This window comes from Caretta caretta, chromosome 14 (assembly GCF_965140235.1).
Source record: "Caretta caretta isolate rCarCar2 chromosome 14, rCarCar1.hap1, whole genome shotgun sequence".
Lineage (NCBI taxonomy): Eukaryota > Metazoa > Chordata > Testudines > Cheloniidae > Caretta > Caretta caretta.
Genome location: NC_134219.1, coordinates 16,222,469 through 16,244,213, shown reverse-complemented (window position 1 = coordinate 16,244,213; position 21,745 = coordinate 16,222,469). Strand labels below are relative to the sequence as shown.

At 41.2% G+C, this 21,745-nt stretch overlaps 1 protein-coding gene across 2 annotated transcripts; it reads left to right on the top strand.

Annotated features, from left to right (window-relative positions):
- Positions 1-827: 827 nt before the first annotated feature.
- On the top strand, positions 828-21,530 carry SRP68 (signal recognition particle 68). Of its 2 annotated transcripts, none has more exons than XM_048819367.2 (16): positions 828-999; positions 4,394-4,460; positions 5,202-5,315; positions 6,756-6,951; positions 8,218-8,300; positions 8,608-8,717; positions 9,111-9,193; positions 9,465-9,605; positions 15,984-16,082; positions 16,415-16,479; positions 16,953-17,112; positions 17,807-17,901; positions 18,238-18,367; positions 18,955-19,030; positions 19,980-20,032; positions 20,669-21,530. In XM_048819367.2, the coding sequence occupies exons 1-16, from the start codon at positions 843-845 to the stop codon at positions 20,894-20,896; spliced, it is 1,857 nt and encodes a 618-aa protein (XP_048675324.1). In that variant the 5' UTR covers positions 828-842; the 3' UTR covers positions 20,897-21,530. The 2 variants fall into 2 exon arrangements, with proteins under 2 accessions (XP_048675324.1, XP_048675326.1); XM_048819369.2 differs by lacking the exon at positions 828-999 and adding an exon at positions 1,008-1,210.
- The last annotated feature ends 215 nt before the right edge of the window (positions 21,531-21,745 follow it).

The following is a 21,745-nucleotide window of genomic DNA, read 5'->3' as shown; positions in this document are numbered from 1 at the left end:
GTGTGGAGTCTGACTCCCTTCCTCCCTGGAGTTATGGGGTGTTGGCACCTGAGGTTGGGGCGCAGCCTGTTAGCTGCAACATTTGTGCCAGGTAGGGTTGCCAACTCTGATTGAAACTATTCCGAGAGACTTTTTCCCCAACATGATGTAATGTCATTTTCTTAAAAATATCTGATTAAAATCTCCCAGATCGCTTTCAGTAGTCATCGGGAGATCGATGCCCATTCTGGGAGACTCCAGGCCTATCCTGGAGGGTTGGCAACCCTAGTGCCAGGATTTGGGCTCTGGTTCTCACCCTCCCCTCCCAGCAAAGCGCAGGGCATTCACACCCGGGGGGTTGGCCTGGCGGGTTACAGGTGCAGCTAGACTACCAGCCAGGGTCCAGCTTAGGTTCCCACCCGCTCGCAGGACTCAGGCCCAGGGGGCGGGCAAGGCCAATCCGCTGCGCCCTCCAGGGCTTGGTGCCCAGACACCAGGGTGATGGTCACCAGAGCTTCAATCAGCCTGGGGCTCAGGCCCCTGGCAGGACTGGGGGTGAGGGGCAGCGTGTGTGAGCCCCACCCAAGGCAGGGGCGGGGCGTGAGGGGCGGGGCAGATCCTGCAAAGGAGTGGGGAGGAGGGGCTACCGGCCCCACCTCCAGTGACGACAGCAGCCCTTTCCCCGCCCGCGGGCCGGGCCCAGCTCTCACAACGAGGCCGGAAAGGGCTCAAATTGCAGCTTGGAGCCCGCCCCCAGCAACCCGGCCTGCCGGGTCCTCCTCTATCCCAGCTCTCCCCGCGCCATGGCCTCCACGCGCAGCTCTACTCTCCCGGCCCATGATGCTGCGCGGCGGCGGCGCAAGATGGCGGCGGAGCGGCAGGTGGCCGGCGGCGGTGGCCGCCGCGGGGGAAGCGGCGGCGGCGGTGGCGGGGCCGGGGCCGGCCCGGAGGAGAACAAGGAGAATGAGAAGCCCGCGGGGCCGAAGGCGGGGAGCCTCGGGGACAGCCTGGGCCTAGAGAGTATCCTGCCGGGCCGGCCGGGCGGAGGGGCCGCGAGTGAGGACGTGTCAGTCAGGCCGGGCGGCGGGGAAGCCCAGAAAACACCCCCTCCCCCATACACACATACACGCGCGCGCGCTCTGTAAAACGGAGATTTTTTTTTTTACAGAGCCGGGTGGATTCCTAGCGTGGCTCCGTGCTCCCCGCCAATGTGTCCACAGGCAGCCCAGCTGTATCTGCCTTGGGTGTTCGCTTTGCACTGTTAACAGACGAGGGTGGGGTATTCGGGAGAGGGGAGAAACAAAGGCGTGGCGGCGTGTAGTCATGTGGCTTTGGAAAAAATGCTGGGGAAAGGGACCGGAAAGCAGCTTTTCTCTCTTTTTCACGCTCCCTCCACACTGATTATTAAAAGGGGCAGCTTTCTGTGTTGTAATTAAGTTACATTAACTAGTCAGTTTGGAAAGAGTGGAGACTGGCCTTGGCAGGTGGGAAGGGAAGGGTTTCAATTGTACACTATAATGGAAGCATTTTTATGGCTTTATGCATATATAGCCATCCTGTCCAGAGTCTGAAGCTGTCCGCCACGCAAAGACAAATTGGATCCTATTCAGAATATTAGACCTCAGGTTTGAAGTAATTCTTTGCATATTGCTTTTACTGGTATTTCTTGGTACTCTAAGGCTCTCATTCCTGTTTTGATGGGCCCTTGTGCTGGGCATTGCTGAGCTGTCATTCAGTTGTATATTCTTTCATCCAAAATAGAAGTATTTCTGAGATGAGGTAAGGAGTAGTGTGAGATTTGTTATGGGTTAGAACATGGAGAAACAAATGGGAGGTGTCAGGCACTGACTGGTATTGCTGGGATGTTTTAATAATATAAATTGGTATAGTAGCATTAAAAAAAACACTGGATGACACTGGATTAGGCTTCTGGTAACATCACTCTGCTTCTGCAGAAAACGGGATGTAAGCTTTTCATCTTTGATGTCAACTATGATTTTATCCTCTTGACACCACCCTTGCAGCCAGTGTAACAAATATCACTAACCCTCAAAAATGGAAAATTCCAGTCTAGATTTTATTTGCTTGGTGTATGGGCATGTGGCATATGAATTTTACTCAATACTAATGTTTGGTTTCTCCAAGAGAACTTGTTATCGTGGATAAAATAGGTGAGTGACAGGAACATTAGCAATTACAGTTTTTATCATCCTAGCGTGATAGGTATGTTTCGTGTAGCATGTAACTTCCCCAAAAAGCTATGGAGAGCAGAGGATCTTTCCTGGCAGTTGTTATAACTATAATGGAGTTAATCAGAATGGGTAGTTTTAAATAAAGTATTTTATATGGGAGTATCATTATTGTTCTCAGGGGAAAGTAAAGTATTCGGTTTCTCTGAATTTGTAAACAAAATAGCACTTCAACAGTTTTTTAAAAATACATAGTAATCCACATAAGTCCCTTTTATCCACATCTGTATTTTTTATCACACTATGCGGAGAGCACAAGATGCTTCTAAAATATAGAAAAACTAGGAATTACTTTGGCTAAGTGAAGCCTCATACATATTGCCATGTGTCAACCTGAAGACTAACCAGAAGCTTGGGATTCTGTCCAATCACTGAAGAGATCTGTGAGGTAGTTTTTTATAAAGTTGATTTACCTGTTGGTACTTTAATTAAAGCTGTAGGCTTTTTCTTGTGAGACGTTTTAGTGTGAAACTAGCTTAGCTGCACAGCTGTTGCGAAACTGAGTTGTATCTTGCAGTAGGAAGAAATGCAAATTGAAATGAGGACACAAGTCATAACTTAACTTCTGACAATAGTGATATAATTTAGCATTTGTAGATAAAGTGGCAGTCCCAGTGTCACATCAGTGGTGGTAGGCATGCCCAAATCAACAAAATTGTAAGTAAAAGAGCTCTTACGAATATAATACAATAATGAATATTTATATAACTAAACAATCTAAAATAAATTAAAAGAAAATTCAAGGTAAATACTTAGAATTAGGAAAAATTAGAAGAAACAATTGATTTGTTGTAAAGCTTTCCCATGCTCCAAAATGAAGACTCCTTTGTTCTATAAATATTAGCTAGTGATGTAATTTTAATAGTTAAGTAGTTCAAGCACTGTATTTTAGGTGTACTTTAAAAGCAGCATCTTTATCTTAAAGTACCTCTGAATGAAAGGGACTTAAATTTAATTATTTTCTTCCATAACTACTATAATTGGTATTAGTTTTGACACTATTAGTAGTGCTCATAGGTGCTGTAGGAAATGTAATTTTAGGATGTATATGTAAAGATTGCGGAGATTGATTCTTAAATATAAGTGAGGCACTCTGTGTCCAAAAACACTTCTCTTGAGCTAGATGTTTTCTGCATGTGTCTTTCCCCCAAAATAAAAACACTGATTATCATTTAAATAAATTGAATGAGTAAAATCCATGAGGGTCACCAAAATGTACAGTGCATGTTTCTTTTGTGTAGTATTCATTAATTGAAAGTTTTTTGAGAGTGAAGCAAACACCGGACACACCAGAAAATCAGTCAGTGTTTATGCTAAAGATCGTAATCTTGTCTGGAAACCATTACATGAAAAAAGGAATTGGTATGTAAATGCTGTTACATTGTTCTCCCACAAAACATTTATGGAAGTAATATTAATTTTAATTGTTTTTTAAATTTGCTTTATTAGTTTTCTTTTAACCAATTTTTAGTGCAAAATTAAACCTTAAATTATTCCTACCATCCTTTTTACAGGAATATGTATACTTAGGATATGGTTCACTTGGTGAAGACTGCTTTAGGAAATCACAATGTAGCAATTATAATACATTCAGTAAAGTGCCTGTAACATCCTTTTCAGGAGAGATCAAACAATAAAACTCAGCAATGATTCTAAAATTAAAATTTTGCTGGCATAGCTGTGTCAGATGTAGTTTTTTTTGTTTTGTTTTGTTTTTTTGGCCGCATAGCTATACCAACAAAACCGTAGGGTAGACATTGTTATACCAGCATAAGTGCTTTTGCTGGTATAGCTCATTTCACTCACTGTGTTGGAATACTGACAAACACTATTGTGTTGGTATAATTGCATCTACAGTAAAAGGGTTTTGCTGGTATAACTGTACTGGCAGACCTAGGTGTAGACCTGGCCTTAATTTGTATCCATAGAATTCTGAAAAATAAAATATGGTGGTGAGAGAATTTTTGCAGACCAATCAGCTCTTGCATTTCTTGTTGAAAGGTTTCACTAATTCCTCTCTTGTGCACCGGACCAATATCTGTTCTAATGTTTGTGTGTCAGAAAAAATCCTGTAGAGTTCTGTCTTCTCCCATTGGTCTTGGTATGCCATTCTATCCTAAACTAAACTCTGTACAATCATAAATGTTCCTTAATGTGAATTCCAGTCCTTCAGATTATTAAGGAATCCCAACAGCAGCATGGTTTACGGCACGGAGATTTCCAGAGATACAGGTTAGTATGTTAGCAAATAACACCAAGGCATTTTATATGTAATAGGCAATATACTTACCTTGATTAGTGTAAATCACCATGCCGAGTCAGTTTTAGCTCCGAGCATGTTTATGTGCCAGTTTGCTGCCATAGGCAGCAAAAGATGATTACTTTGAAAACCAGTTGCCAAATAAAGAGCTATTGGTAGGGGTCTTACTGTAAATGGATGTCCCCATTGTCTGTAAATGAAATTAATGCTCTTTGACTAATCAGATTATTAGAATACTGGGGTTAATTTGTTGCTTGGTTTTTGATCCCTCATATTTTCGTTAATGACCTCACTAATACCTTGTTAATAGCCACTGAACTTGTCTTAAACTGTTTTTTTGTGTGTGCGTGTCTGTGTGTACATTACCTCTTCTAAGAAATCATTTGGAATGCAGAGAGCATCACTCTTTTAGTTAGTCCAAGTCAGTGGCCATGACATGTCTGTTTACATATTGCTTTATTGCTACATTTTTCTTGTCTTTTTTAACCATCTGCCATATCTCAGGTTTAATGCTCCTATTACATTTCTTAAACTTGGCTATGTATTGTATTGTTTAGAAACGTTCACTCCCAAAAACTTATGTATTGTCATACCAGGTACATTTTGTCCAGCATTTTCTGATTATTCAATATAGGTTGGCAATGGAAGAGGGATACATAGGAGCCAAGTCACATTCTTTGAAAGGACTGATTTTATTTTGTGGTTATTTGCAGGGGTTATTGCTCCCGCAGGCTAAGACGACTCCGAAAAACTCTTAGCTTCAAGATGGGAAATAGACACAAGTTCACAGGGAAGAAAGTAACTGAGGAGATTCTCTCTGACAACAGGTATTCGGCATGGGGAGAATCTGTTGTTGGGTAGCAGTGCATTAGTGAATCACTCCTGGAGGTAATTTATCTTCACATAGGTCACAAATGAAAACAGTTTGGGTGTTCTCCTAGTTCACAGTTTTAAACCACTTACTTTTGTGGAGAGTTTTTAATTTTTTAAGAGTTTTAAAACCTAAAATAAAGACCCAAGTTCAGACTATAATATAGGGAACTGGGGCATTGATAGTGTAGTGTGAGGGGAAAACATAATTCCTGCCCTCACTGCCTGGCCCTAGCTACTGCTATTGATGCTGGTTTCTTGAGCAGTAAAGTTCAAATATTTTTAGGGGAAGTGCTTTGTCAGCACTTCTTTAGAATAGCCATCTGAATATAGACAACTAAAGTGCTGTTACCAGCAAGAATGAGATTGGGGACATGATCCATTATCTTTGAACAGGAACACTTGTTTGCAGTTTGTACTTGTACCTTCAAAATTCACCAGAATGTCTTTTCTGGTAGAACTGGAGGGTCACCAGAGCTTTGGGCTCATTTCCCAGCTGCTAGAAACAGTTGATTGTCTGCTTTCTCATCTTTTTTTCCTCTTTGGGGGGGATGAAAATATGGATTTTTTTAGCCCATGGAGTTTCTATCCATCTGGTTTGTGTTAATGTTCTAAAATGCATCTGGTTGTTGAAAATTATTTTTTATTATGTACCCAGAAAAGCAATAAGAGACTATTCTACTTTTAGTCATCTTCCACAGGAATTTGTGATGCTGCAAAGCGGAGACTTAATACCAAATTTTCTTTCACAGCTTTAGAATTCCTGAAGGCATCTTTCAGTAGTTACATCTCAGTAACAAGCAGCCACACAATGAATAAGAAAAGGAGTACTTGTGGCACCTTAGAGACTAACCAATTTATTTGAGCATGAGCTTTCGTGAGCTACAGCTCACTTCATCGGATGCATACCGTGGAAACTGCAGCAGACTTTATATACACACAGAGAATATGAAACAATACCTCCTCCCACCCCACTGTCCTGCTGGTATAGCTTATCTAAAGTGATCATCAAGTTGGGCCATTTCCAGCACAAATCCAGGTTTTCTCACCCTCCACCCCCCCACACAAATTCACTCTCCTGCTGGTGATAGCCCATCCAAAGTGACAACTCTCTACACAATGTGCATGATAATCAAGTTGGGCCATTTCCTGCACAAATCCAGGTTCTCTCACCCCCCTCCCAAAAACCACACACACAATGAATAAGATAAACAACAAAATGGGGCCTTGTTTACTTGCTCACGGTTACCTTTAAAAATACAGGCAAAGGCACCGGTGCTTGCGCAAACAAAGCTATAATTCATAAGGTTTTTTCATTGAGTGATAAAAAGGAACAAAAAAAAATTACTGGAAAATTGACTCATTTTATTTATAGCCTTCCTGCGTCTGTCCTATAGGTACTTGCTGTTGATACTGATGGATGCAGAGAGAGCCTGGAGCTACGCAATGCAGCTTAAGCAGGAAGCCAACACAGAACCCCGCAAGCGATTTCATTTGCTTTCTCGCCTGCGCAAAGCCGTGAAACATGCTGAGGAGCTGGAGCGCCTGTGTGAAAGCAATCGGGTGGATGCCAAGACTAAGCTGGAAGCTCAGGTTACTTCTAACATTCAGTTTTGTTTTATAGCAGAGGCAAAGAAAGGATAAACTAACCTTTTGTTTCTAGTTGAACAAAGGGTCCTTCTTTGTAAACTGACACTAAATTGCCTGCTCTGACTTCAAATTAAGAATGTCCAGGATGATTTTAGTTTACCGGTTATTGAGCTCTACTGTGTGTGTAGTTAGACTTGCTAACTAATCCAATCAGTTGGTTGAGCAGTAGCACTAGAAGCTTTACAGTAATGCCTTGAGATCTCAATCAGAATCAGGGTCCAACTGTACATGTGCTGTATAAACACATTAAGCAATGGCCCTTGCCTCAGTTTAATTTAAATTAAGATTAAACAAAGATTATTTTTTTTTAAATGGGAGGAATGAGGGGAGAGGATGAGGGTACTGCACTCCTTACTCACTTCAGAAAAGAAAGCTGTGCTGTCGTTTTGCTGAGTGCAGCATTCTGAAAACTCATAGGATTGAGCAACATTTCTTACCAGATGTAAGCTACCGGTTTTTTCAGAGCCCTAAAATATATAGTAGAACCTGAGTTACGAACACCAGAATTACAAACTGACCAGTCAGCCCCACACCTCATTTGGAACTGAAGTACCCAGTCAAGCAGCAGCAGAGATAAAACACAGCAAGTCCAGTACAGTACTGTGGTCAACATAAACCGTTAAAAAAAGGAAAGCAGCATTTTTCTTCTGCGTAGTAAAGTTTCAAAGCTATATTAAGTCAATGTTCAGTTGTAAACTTTTGAAAGAACAACCTGAACGTTTTGTTTAAAGTTATGAACAACCTCTATTCCCAAGGGATTCGTAACTCTAAGTTTCTACTGTATATCTGGATCACAAGTAACGTGACTGCCTACTGGCCAGTGGAGACAGGAAACAATCATCGCTTTGTGATACTGGCCTCCTATGAAGGGAGCTCTAATAGCTGCTCAGGTGTGATTAAACCTGCCATTTTGTAGCTTTTGTGGGCCTTTGCTGGGCTACAGAAGTATCTTCTGACAACAGCTGTGTGTGAGTAGTGATTGCAAGATAGACCAACTGGCGTGTCTTCGTCTCACATCAGGAATTTGTAACTATCAGTGAAATAGTGATGCTGTTAACTTGTGCCATGTAAGTGTAAAATCAAAACTGTTTTTCATAGATAACATTGCTTGAATTAGGATTTTTTTTGTAGTGGCATCAGTGTTAACAGACACACAGAATGGAACTGTGCTCACAACAATTAACTTGTCCACTTGTGCTCTGTCTGCAGGCGTACATGGCTTACCTCACAGGAATGCTGCACTTTGAACACCAGGAGTGGAAAGCGGCTATGGAGGCTTTCAACAAATGCAAGTGAGTTTCTCTTCCTTACCATCTTTGTCAACTTGAACTTACGTAATACAATTTGATACAAGACTAGATAAGTCTAGGTGAGCTGCTTGTTAACCCTAATTGTTTAGTTTCTGCCAGAGTTCTGAAAGCTCTTTGATTGCCGTTGTGCTAACCAGTAGCATGATGATAGAGAGCTGAGCTGTGGTGTTGAAACAGCTTCCCTCAGAGTAATGGTTTAGTGTTCAGCAGCCATCCTTTCCCTAAGCAAAAGCTTAATATCCTATTAAAAACAAATGCTACAGCGTAAGTTTTCACTTTCCTGCTGCAGGACGATATATGAAAAACTGGCCAGTGCTTTCACAGAGGAACAGGCTGTGCTATATAATCAGCGCGTGGAGGAGATTTCACCCAACATTCGCTATTGTGCCTATAATATTGGTAAGTAAAGTAGGGGACCAAATACTTAAAGTAAGGATTGCTTTCGAGGCAAGGGTTATTGGAATGTTTATCTTAAACTTGTTGACACATGGGAATGAGTCCATACATAATGCCCTGAGCAAACCCTCCAGACTCATCCATGTGACTGACAAGGCCCTTCAGTTCTGCACCTGATTATCAAAGTGGAAGTTATATTGAGTTGTGCAACACTATGGTTTTATGTAGTGTGAATAAATACATAGTCTGGGCAAGATTCATACAAAGTAACTTTTTCCTTCTTCCCAACATTACCTAAGCACTAGTTTGTGTTCTAGAGGCCCGGGTCCAAATCCTGTCTGTGACAAATGAAAATGAGTTGGGTCTCAGACTCAATCTGTCAATTCTCTCTCTCAGGTGACCAGTCTGCTATCAGTGAGTTAATGCAGATGAGACTGAGATCTGGTGGCACAGAGGGTCTTCTTGCTGAAAAATTAGAGGTAATTTACTGCATGCTCCAAAATTTGGAACACATGGTGACCAGCTCACCGTTTTGGCTTTGCTTTTTAAGTTAAATATCCATGCATTGTACAACCAACAGACAGAGGAACAACGTTACTGTATAGGGAGCAAGGATCCTGCAGAAAGTAATGGAACCCTGAAATATACTCCAACCCTTAATTTAAAGTAAATGTGAGGATTATTAATCAAGTATTCAAAAGTTGTGTTCATTTAAATTGTTAGTCATTTACCTCTGTCTGCACTTTTCAGTCACTGATCACCCAGACTCGAGCAAAGCAGGCAGCTACCATGAGTGAGGTGGAATGGAGGGGAAGAACTGTCCCAGTGAAGATAGACAAAGTGAGGATCTTTTTATTGGGGCTGGCAGATAATGAAGCGGCCATTGCTCAGGTAACTAAGAGATCACTTCCAGGTATTCTATGCCAGTGTTCTAATATCTTCTGCTTCTCTAACCTATATGCTGTCTTATTTGTGTATTGTTGCTGTATGCTGACGTGTTCTACCCCAGAAATAGCTGTATTTAAATGGTGAGTGTAGTAATCTCTGAACATATTTTGTAAATCTCTTTAGGATCTTCAGATGAAAGATGCTGTATACATGAAAATAGATTAGCTACCATTTCCAAAAAAACCCTGATTCTTTAAATATCACCTGTGCTGGCCATTGGACAGAAGCAAAAGGGCCATGTAACTAGCCCTTTCCATGGAGAAAACAAGTACCGTGCTGTATTGGGGAGCAGATCTGGGAGTTGTGGCATGCTGTTGACTTACATGAACACTATAAAGGAATGGAGGAAAAGATTCCTGATAAATAGCAGGGGCCAGATTATCCCTGGAGTTACACCGGGGATAAATTTAGCCCCAGATGTTTTGGAACTGCCTAATTATCAGAAAACACTTGCAGTCAGAGTAATTCTGTTTGGTTGTGCACAACGAAGACGAGATTTTTTTTCTTTCCCTGATTATTAGATTTCTCAGGGAAAGGGTTCAGAAATAATGCTCCTGCCTTCCATTGGCTACAGGTCTTGAGCTGCTGCTGTTTGAAGCTGCAGTCTATCTTTAGCAGTCACTGCTGCTTGTTTCTTGGCCTGCTCCTGACTACATCAGAAGTTGGGAAGGCTTTCTCTACAAGCAGGAAGAAAAGTTTAGTGGAGTGGGCACACAGCTCAAATTTAAGAGTTTTTAAAAAAGACGAAGATCTGATTTAATTCTCTCAAACCTTTATTTTTTACAGAATGGAGACAGTGGGTGGAGGTAGAAAATCATAGCTGTGCTTTAAAGGAAACCTAAGAAATGGAATTTGGTTGTGCAGCCTCTAGAAGTTTATTTTTATTGATTTCACCTGAAACTTTTTTATTTTTATGCAAGCATATTGATTTCTGAATAAATAATACTTAAGTTCAAGTTATGGGTTAAATCGATAGTCTCAAAATAGAATTCCCTGAAAGTAATATTGTAGTATGACCAGTAGGTGGTGGTACAGCTTTGCTTTTGTGTTCATCAACTTTCTGTCACTTACTTTCTTTTGATAAATGCAGGTTAACCGTTGTTAGGGAGTCTTTCGATTAGCTACCCCCTGCTCTTCGGGTGACCTGTTCCTTATGATGGTGACAGAATGGAATGCTGAATTTGAGTCCATCTTGTTCTTTAAATAGTTATTGAAAACTTCTAATGGGCTTCCGGAGGACAATGGTATGACACCAGATTTGACTATCCTTGTTGCTATAGATACAGAGAGGAGCGGTCTCCAGACTTTCAAAGCTCTAATATTGGACTCGGCCAAGAGGGGCTAGTGTCTGAGATTCTTCAGTTGTCCTGTTTGTACAGCAGAACCTCAGTTACGAACACCAGAGTTACGAACATATTAGTCAACCACGCACCTCATTTGGAACCAGAAGTACACAATCAGGCAGCAGCAGAGACCCAAAAAAGCAAATACAGTACCATACTATTAAATGTAAATTACTAAAAAATTAAAGGGAAAGTTTAAAAAAAAATGACAAGGTAAAGGAACTGTGCTTGTTTTGTTTAAATTAAGATGGTTAAAAGCAGCATTTTTCTTCTGCATAGTAAAGTTTCAAAGCTGTATTAAGTCAATGTTCAGTTTTAAACTTTTGAAAGAACAACCATAACGTTTTGTTCAGAGTTGCAAACTCTGAACAACCACCATTCCTGGAGTGTTTGTAATTGAGTTTCTACGGTATTGTGGCAGTACCTAAAAGTCCATGCCCCTTTGTATCTAGAGACTGCTAAGCTGGGCAGTGTTTGCATTTAACTCAGTTGCTTAAGGTAAGGACTAGATTTTCCTTCAGCTGCGTTTGACCAGAAGTGAACATAAACCTATTATGCCTTAGTCTTGTGAGTAAAATAAATGCAGAATCTTGGAGCGTGTACTTTTTAGCTGCTTTGTGTTAATTTGGGAAGCAGAGAAAAAATGTTAAAATATGAACTCCAAAAGCCAGTTTCATTCAAATTTGACCCAGGTGTTTCTCACTTGTGAGAATTCCCCTGTATAGAGACTAGATGCCATGACTTGAAGGCACATAGCTAACCCATAGCCATATTGAATTGAAGAGAGTGTAGAGTTTGTAAGTGCTGTAAGAATTAGTTCTGTCACTGTACTTCTTTGTAAGGATTCTGTGATCATCTCTATAGTAGAAGGAGAGCACTGCGTAAATGAGTGGAAGGAAAATAACTTTCAGGGACAGTCCATTATGGATAGAGTGAAAAGGACAAACTAAGATTGGGCATTTCTAAACTTTCAGAACTAGAGCTTTGTCAAGTCAGTTTCAAGCAATTTAATTCTGTCCCTCATCAAAAACTTGCACCCGCCAGATGCCAATGTTTGTGTTCATTCTCTCTTGCTCGCATACATGCGCGCTCGCTCTCCCCCCCTCCCCCTCCCCCAAAGGAAAGTATTTATCTTGCTGTACCCTCCTTGTCTTTGTCTGCACTTGATATTGATATGTCTGTTTTCCTTTCTTTGTGTCCACTGAAGTTGAAATGCTCCTGTGGGTGGAGTTAAGAATGCAGTCAGGTGTGTCTTATGTTTCTGGTTATTCACAGCAATTAGTCCTGCCTTAATAATCTTGTTTAAAAAAAAAAGTTTAAATAAAAGGGTTAAAAATGTTTGCAGTCTGCAGGCCTACAGTTTTATAAAGGGGTGAAATAACAAATTCTTGAATGGGTTTGTTAAACCTAATAATTTGGACAGTCTTTGTGGGAAGGATAAACGGTCTGAAAAGCAGTTGAGTTTTATATTTACTGGGCATGTGCAACAGGACTTCTGTCCCAGAGCAAAAAAAGGTAACAAGCTGCATTGGGATAATGCTATTATTTTTAGACCCTTTCAAAACTCTACGCTTCATTGCAGTTTGAATTCAGGGGAAATTAGATTGCTACAGCAGACTCGAATAATCCGTTTACACAGTGGTGTATTACATGGAATACAGGGCAACAATTTCTCTTTTTTTTCCCCAAAGGAATTCTACCCTTTCTAAACCCAAGTGGGCCTTTTGTGAATTCATTTGCAGGCAATTTTCCTTCCTTTATCAGAGTGGCTTTGCATTTATTTTAAATGATCTTTCACTACTATTTTAAGTCATCTAGTTGAAAATGAAGTGAGTTTCTCAGTGATTGTTGAATTGGTAGCACAATGTGTCAGTCCATTAGGTGAAGATCAGGATCCTCCTGCTTGGATGTTTCAAAAGAGTGTATTCTCACTTTTCTTCTGAGTGTTTTAGGCACAGCACTGAGAGGCAAGAACTCCTGAGGTCTAACCGTGATTCTGACAGACTTCTTGTATGGTGTTGAGGAAATGAACTTTTCTGCCTTGGTTTTACATATTAGTGCAATGCGAGCTTTGTAGTTTTAAAGGTGCTTTAATTGAAGTGCTATTAAAGGATTAGCATTATGGAAGGAAAATGACCTGGATACCTGATTTTAGAAATTCTTACTGCTGTAGTAGAAGTGAGATCAGAATAACAAAACAAATTGAAACTTGCACTCCCATCTAGGTTTCCTAAGACATGATGCATTATCTCAAGTTTCTTGCTACAGGCAGGAATGATTTCTATTAGTGTCCTGAACTGCACTAAGCACAATAAGTGAATAAGGCTAGATCCCATTGATGTTTCCATGGTAATGAATGCAGTATTTTAGCGCACTGACTTTCAAGTTGTTGCTTTATTAACTTGATCCAGGAGCGATGGCATAGGGTAGGCAAGGAAGTGTAAAATACCTTGCTGCTTCTCTGGTTAGTAGCAAGGTGCACCCTCTGTTCATCACGTGTGACCAAATCATGTAACCCATAGGTGGATGCCCTGTCTTTGATAGACCTGACAACCTGGGGTTTCCTTATTTGGTTTTTAGATTAGTGTGTTTTGTTTTCGGTCTTTAAGTTACATAAGAGCATATCATTCTTACCAGGTCAGCCTCCTCTCATGTCTGTTTTCAGCATTATGTTGATTTTTTTTCAGCTAGTTTAGCCTTTGATGTCAGGAAGCCCAAGTTATCACCAAAGAGGGTAAAAATGTATCTGGATTGGATCACACACAGTCTGCAAGAGAGGATAGGTTAACAAGGCCAACTGAAAGTGAAATTCCTATCTCCTATCACTCTTACAAATGCAAAGAAATTGAGCTCTCAAAGTGTCATGGATTAACACTACTGTAGCTTTGGTCAGGGAAGGGCAGGCAAACAACAGTAGGGAGCGCTCTGGAATGCTGTCTCTAAATTCTGTGTATTTTTTGATAACAGGAGCCCAGCTTATTTCTCATCTTCTCCCCTCTTGTTTCTTTAATTACCCCTACTCAAATTTTTCTGTACTGTAAGATAGCTTGTCTATTATTTACTGACCATATCTATTTCAACTGTACATGCTGTGGAAATGCTCTGGCACTATTCAAAGGGTCACTTTTGTTCCTAGCATTCTTGTCTGTCCAGAAAGTGCAGAAATATCAGATGACACATTCTTTCAGTAGTTGACCTGTTATGAGAAGAAACATTGCCATTTGTGTGGATGTTAGTAATGAACCAAAAGAACTAGAAGGGTTGAGTTTTGAAAATGTGCATTAAACAGTTGTCCACCACTTCCTGCTCTGACCTACTGGAAATCAGGCTGCTGATAAAATGTAGTTCTAAAAGACTGTAACGCAGAAACGATTTCAGTTAGAGGATTAATACTAACCTAGCACATCTTCATTTGAGCATAAGCTTTCGTGAGCTACGGCTCACTTCATCGGATGCTCACGAAAGCTTATGCTCAAATAAATTTGTTCGTCTCTAAGGTGCCACAAGTCCTCCTGTTCTTCTTGCGGATACAGACTAACATGGCTGCTACTCTGAAACCTGGCACATCTTGTGACATTGGGGGTTATTTCTATGGGGAAAAAGGAAAAACAGGCCTGGGACTGTGACTGTGTTTACTGTAATGTTTTCTGGTTCATTGTGCTTACAAAAAGAAATTACTTAAGCATTTTGAAGGTACTGGTGAGTTGAGGATTATTAATGGGGATATGGAGACTTTCACCTCTGGGTCACTAGTTTGTGTCTTAGTAGCAGAGGGACTATAGATTGACTGGGACGTGGAAAATTAACTTAAACTCTCATTTCTAGAAGTAATTTCATTACATCAAAGTTGAGACTGACAAGACACTGAACTTGAGTTGCCTCTTTTAAAGAGACTTGGGTCTCCTAGGCTGTCATACTGGATCAGCACTCATCTTTCATGCCTTGGGGAAGATTAGCAGTATTTTCACATAAATAGCCTTTCAAACCAAAATTCCAATTTACTTTGCAGCTTTTTCTTAAACAGTTAATGTAGTAAATATTGAGATGTTAAATATGCATTGCAAATGTTGGAGTGTTGTCTAATGCAATTCTCGTGCTCTTGGGTCAGACAAGGGAAATGGAGTAAGACAGTTAATGTTAAATGTAGGGGAACAGGGAGGTTGGCTTGTTTCTTGGCCTGGCAAGCAGTGGGATTGCTGGTGGGTGCCATCCATCTATGAAGGAGTGAGTGCCTGGAGTCCCTTCAAGCTTATTTAAGAAACAGCTATGACTGATTCTGATGGGTGGTGGTTGTGATGTAACTCATCAAAAATGTCAATGTGTAAATGGCAGCAAAGGGGAAATCAGGCTGTCGACATTTACTCTGCTGAATTTTTACTCCATCATACGTGATCATATATCCTCCTCTTTGCATTTTCTTCTGATGTCCTCAAGTAACAGTATCAATAGGGAGAGAACTCCAGTCTTCAGTATGGACATGCATTCTAGCTCTGCAACCCATTGTGCTACTGATCAGAAATCTGCCAACATTTCATTCCTCCTTTCAAAGTGTGTAGAATTAATGTAGTTTGTAAACATGAAAACTGGTTTGCACTGTACTGCCTGGAGGGAATTCTTAAAAAAACACCTTCCATGCTAGACAACAGTGAAACTTTCAGGCCGTGTAAATGCCTCTCTCCTTTTCTGGAATCTATCTGTACCAGCATTGGGGAAACAACGCCTCAAGTTCATGAAACGTGCAGACATGAGTTGTTGCTCTGTAGTACAGTTTTGCTGTTTAGCAACGGTTTGAGCACGTACAGTTACATGATCCAGCTACACATTGTGGTCAACATTTTAAAAGCAATAACTTGGCAGAAGTTTGAAAAGACTTAATAAAGGAAGATTAACCAACTCTTCCACAGTACCAGCCTCACTAATAGGAAAATGTGTGTTTTTTGAGAAATACTTACTTTTGTCTCTTTTCTGTTGTATTCAGGCAGAAGGAGAGGAAACAAAGGAACGTCTGTTTGAGTCTTTACTCAGCGAGTGTCGAGATGCCATACAGGCTGTTCGCGAAGAGCTGAAACCAGACCAGGTAAGCACCAAACATATTACAATTTCCAAAGATAGAGGTGTATAATATTTCATCTCCTAATGTCTCTTGTGAAGTTAAACCCACATCTGCCATGGCCATAGTTATTTTTGGATCCATCAATAACAAGGTGTGCTGCAGAGTAATTCAACAGTGGCCAAAGTTCCTCCTCATAATTGAACTCTGCCTGGACATCTTCTCCAACATCATCCAGTGTGTATTTTATGTATGAGACCATTCAGTTTCCAGATGTCCTTCAAAATTTGGGTTTTCTTGTCCTTTTTCTCCAGTTACCAGTTTAAGTAAATCACACACCTTTGTTCCAATTTCTGCAGAAGCAACGGGAACATTCTCTGGAAGTGGATTCTGGGAAAGTGTCCAATATCCAGTACCTTCATAGGTAAGAGTGTTTGCATGCTTAGGGCAGTGTTGCATTCCCATGTAGATTTTGAGAATCTCATCTTAATCCTTTGTCTTGGGCCATCTCAGTCTTAAATCACCTAGACCTAGTGGATCAAGTAGAATCTGGTTTTCCCTCATTCATTTCCCAACGTCCCATTTTCATGCCCCCCCCCCCCCCCCCCCCCCCGCCCCAGAACTTGGTCTACCTGGAAATTGTACACCAGACCCTTGCTAGAATGCGGGATTTGGGATCCATGCCAAGTCCCGTGTTCTAGCACGGACCACGTTACAATGAAAATTAATGACTGTTACTAAATTTGGGATCCGCGACCGCGTTCTATCAGAATTCGCATTATATAGACGCACATTCTAGCGAGGGTTCGGTGTGGCTAGTAGTGGAAACTCTATCCAAGAACAGCTGTGAATGACTTCTGACAGAATTTCACAGCTTGTGTAAATGATACTTTCTAGTTACCTGACTTACATCAAGCTGTCAACAGCCATCAAGCGCAATGAGAGCATGGCAAAAGCTTTGCAGAAGACACTGCTGCAGGAGCAACAGTCAGAGGATGATGGCAAGCGTACAGCACGGCCTCAGGACCTGATTCGCCTTTATGACATCATCTTGCAGGTAATGCCAGGGCAGAAAAATCTGACTTTCAGGTGTCTCACTGAGACTTTTTAAAAATGTAGGGTGCCAAAAGGACGAACCAGGAAGAGGAAGCTACAGTCTGAATTAATGTGATTGGCTGAAAAGGTTCAGATAAAATTCCATGGTACCCAGTAACCGCTTAGGAATATTTTAAAAAGTGTATTAAATGTAATCTCAAAATGCTGATTTGACTAAAGTCTTTTGAATCTCATTCCCTAATGCAGAGGTTCCCAAGCTTCCATGTATCACCATGATGCTGTCTCATTTCCAACTGCTAAATTAAATTGACAGCTAAAAGTAACATTAGAAACTTCCCTAATACTATTTCTTGTAAGCAGTTACCATAGTTACCACATGCATGTTCCACTGGTTTGGTTAGTTTAATGGGAAGGGAGATGTTGCATAAAAGAAACTAACAATGTGGTTCTTACTATGAAAGTTTGAGCCCACTGTCCTAATGCATATTTGTGTCAGTAAGCCTTAAACTCTGCCCTTAGGGTGAATCTACACAAGTTTAATTGAATGATGTTCTCAAGTTAATATATCAATAACTAGAAAACATCATATTTGCCTAGGCTCTGACTCAGTAAAAGGGCAGCTTTCTTCTTTCACATGCCAGACAAGAGCATTCATTTGCGTTTGCTGCATTCCAATTTTTCTATGCTTCGTACAGAATCTGGTGGAACTGCCACAACTTCCTGGCCTGGAAGAGGATAAGAACTTCCAGAAGGAGATAGGACTGAAGACACTTGTGTACAAGGCTTATAGGTAACCATCTAGAGGGAACAGCAAGGCTGTTTTGTTAGCTGGCAGTAAGCAATAGAATTCTCTAGAGCTAACTGGGCATGAACTCTGGGAAGTCACATAATTAACATTCCAGTGCAACTGCACAGGACTGGATGGGGGAAAGGATGGGAGACTCTATCTCAGAGTGAAATAAGTGGGACTGCACCTGCAAGCTGAGGAAGAACAGCCTGACCCAGATGTATAGCTCAATATTGGGGCAACCTGTTTAAAACGATATACTTTTAGATATTCAAGAAATATGCTCAAGGCAAAGCAATTAGTCATTGTAAGGGTTAACTTTGTTCCTCATCCTGCCAGGTGTTTCTTCATTGCCCAGTCCTATGTACTGGTGAAAAAGTGGAGTGAAGCCCTTGTTTTGTATGACAGAGTCCTGAAGTATGCCAGTGAAGTCCAGGCCCAGGCTGGTGCTTATAAGAACAGCTTGAAGGTATGAACCAAACTCTTCTACACTTGAGAGTTCAGTTAACTACCAGTAACTAAATAGTAGGCCACTATATTTCAAATATGATCTTTAAATGGTGGGAAGAATATTGCCTTGAGCTCTATAACACCTTGTGCTTGCTACAGGCTTTATGATGAAGTATGCTAGTGCAGGCATGGCTCCCTCTCTCCTGCCCTGTATGATTGGAGGGGGAAGCAGAGGAAACCTAGATTTTTTGCAACAAAAGTATCCAATAAATATCAATGACTATTAGATACGTAAAGATAGGAATATAGCTGCTGCTTATACAGCTTATCACCAGAGTAACAAGATGCCTACCTATGTAGCTATCCAAAAAAGATTGAGATACTTTTATGTCCATGTGTCTGGATTTCACTTGAAATAAGGTTTATGTGGTACCATAAGGGCTATTATATATGTTCATCTCTCCTCTGAGAATTGATTGACACTGCTGTAAAGTTCCTAGTTTGTCAGAGTTGGAGTCTAAATTTTAAACATTTCTATCCCAATTCTTGTTAAAACTTTGCTTTATATAATTATTGGAGTCTCAGGGGTATTCTTTAATGATCTAGGAGTTGCCTGATGTCCAGGAGCTGATCAATCAAGTGAATGCAGAGAAATACTCCCTGCAGGCAGCTGCTATATTAGGTGAGTTATGCAATCCTGCAGAAGAACTGGCTTCCCTCAAATTCAATCACTTACACATACTGCAGCCACTTAGGCTTTTTCATCTGTAAATGCTACAATACTAAAGTTGCTTCCCACATGTTTTCTCAATCTATAGTGTGTTCTGAAAGCTGTTCCTTTCCAATTCCAGCCTCTTCTAGATGCTCTGTGTGGTACCTCTGGGGCTGCCACTGGCAGACTAGAGCCTTCCCAGTTTATTCTGTAATCAGAGGTTTGAAAGATCTTCTGAAGGACTCCTGTTCATTTTACCATCCTGCAAAGAGCACTCTTATGAGCACTTCTTAGGTGCCGCCAAAGATAAACAGCATCCAGTGTATGGCACCTTCGTAGCAGTAGGGTGTGCGTTGAATTTCCTGACTCATCTATTACTTCTCACTGGCTCTGGCTTAACAAGCAGATACTAGGAGGGCTCAGTGAAAGAGGAAAGAGCTCTAATTTTATTTTGACACAGTTGTACTGAGTCATCATTCAGTGTCAACTGAATTGGGGAATTTGTGACCTATACCAGCCTGTACTCATCTCTGGCAGACAAGAACTGCTAAATCTGCCTTGCCTGCAGATAGAAGAACCAGGGAAGTATAGATCTGAGGTGGTTGTTGTTTTTTCCCCCTCCCTAATGTTGTGGACTTGCCACATACCTTGGGGCTTTTTGCCCTCACCGACTTTCCATATAGCTACCACAGTGCCATGCTTCTGTTGGGACTGGGAGATCCTTTCTGTGCCACTTTAGAAACAGGAAAGCTGGGGTGCTTGTAAACATGACCTCTTTTGACTTATAAACTAAGCAATTTCTCTGCTAGAATATCCAGAAAAGCATGAGCCCAAAGGTGACTTCTGAACACATCTTATGAGTTTTGACACTAATAGTCTCTGTCTGCATATTCATATGGCACTTCTGTGAATCTTTCAGATGCAAATGACACCCATGAGACTGAGTCTCCCTCTCAGGTCAAGGATGGCAAGGTGAGTCATGGCTTTGCGCACTGGGGTGAAAAAGAGGCAATTTCATTAGCACTAGTTTTTTTCTGCAAGAGGAGAATTTTCTAGTAATTGGGGAAAGTAAAGCTTAATTTTAACCTAAGAGTAAGCCATGTGTCTATTTTGACAATTTCTATTTTAAATTGTAACTAACCTAAGATGCACACACTTAAGTAAGACCAGTGTGTTCAAAATGGGTTGTGTAATATGGTCTGTTTTGGGTACAGAATGGTCTAAGCTGATTGTTTTCTATCTCCCCACAAGCACTAAATGGGTGAGTATATGTGGGAGGGAGAGAAGGTTTCTTGTCACCTCAAGGTAGCTAACTGCAGGACTTCAGCTGGTTTGGGTACGGGAAACTGAGGCTGCCACTGCATCTTATCTGGGGTCTCCATTTTTGGGTTTACACTGCTGTGCTGAGAGCATGGGAAAGCTGCCTTTAGTCTGCCATACTTTTTCTTAGTTAGCTGTGGTGGTGATGAATGAGTACCAGAATGCAGCCAGTCCAGCTGGCTCAATGCCACTGCTCATCCTGCGTGTCTAGATGCTGCTGCTTGGCCATCGGGCCAGCCATGATAGGTCATCAGCTTCTTTAATATTGGCGTCTGGATCTCTTTTCAGCTACTCTCTGAACGGTTTGAGACATTCTGCCTGGATCCCTCTCTTGTCAGCAAACAAGCCAGCCTGGTGCATTTCCCTCCTGGGTTCCAGCCAGTCCCATGCAAACCCTTGTTCTTTGACCTGGCCCTCAACCATGTTGCTTTCCCACCTCTGGAGGACAAGGTGGAGCAGAAAGCGAAGAGTGGTCTCACAGGATATATCAAGGGCATCTTTGGATTCAGAAGTTAACTCGTGGCCTTCAAAGGAGGTCTTATTCTGTTGTGGGAAAGCTCCAACAGGGTCCAGAACATAAATATCTGCGTCCGAAACCAATAAGGGGAGACTCTTACCATCTTCCCTGTGTTGTGTATGTGCCTGTGCACGTGCGTTCTTTCCCAGTGTATTAGAGGAAAACAGTCTACCCCAGGACCATGTGTACTATATAAATGTCTGATAACATCTGGAGCAGAGAAATTCCATTGTCCTCTGAAAAGTTGGAGTTTGCTTTTTGACCAGTGCCCCATTAAGGGTCAATACACACAATCGACCAGGCATAGACGTATCTTGATGTTCATCGATGGTTGACGTTATAATTTGAATCTCTGATCAGAACATTCTTTGGGGGTGGGAGGAGAAGGCAGGTGTTGAGGAACCAGAATTCACAAAGGGGTCTGCCTAAGCAAAGCGTATGAAACACTAGCTAGGGAGACTGGATTCCTGCTAGTGTGCCACCTACCACACCCTGACTTAAAAATATATATAGTTATGTAAAGAGAAATCTGTCTTTATTTTTAAAAAATGTTGCATTCAAAAACGAGAGCTGAAACTCTTGTGCTAAGAGCAGGGGTGGTAAATACTTTAATAAATGTTAATGATTACCTAATCTGTGGTGGAGTCTTGTCTGAATTTACACATTGCAGCATCTGTGTAATCCTTCCTCATTGGGACATCTGCGTAAATGCCTAACTACAGTATAGAACCCATTCCGAAAAGACTGTTCTTGGGAACTTAGTTGCTCATGGGTGGTTTTAAAAGGAGCTGCTCTCAGTCTTCATGGAAAACTGACAGTCTGTTTATTTATCCTACACGCTCATTTCC

Excerpts from the sequence above, each read along its gene's own strand:
- SRP68 (XM_048819367.2), top strand. The coding sequence starts at position 843 with ATGGCGGCGGAGCGGCAGGTGGCCGGCGGCGGTGGCCGCCGCGGGGGA. Across the intron at positions 8,301-8,607 it reads GAGGCTTTCAACAAATGCAA|GACGATATATGAAAAACTGG; the intron begins GTGAGTTTCTCT and ends TTCCTGCTGCAG. Across the intron at positions 17,902-18,237 it reads CTTGTGTACAAGGCTTATAG|GTGTTTCTTCATTGCCCAGT; the intron begins GTAACCATCTAG and ends TCATCCTGCCAG.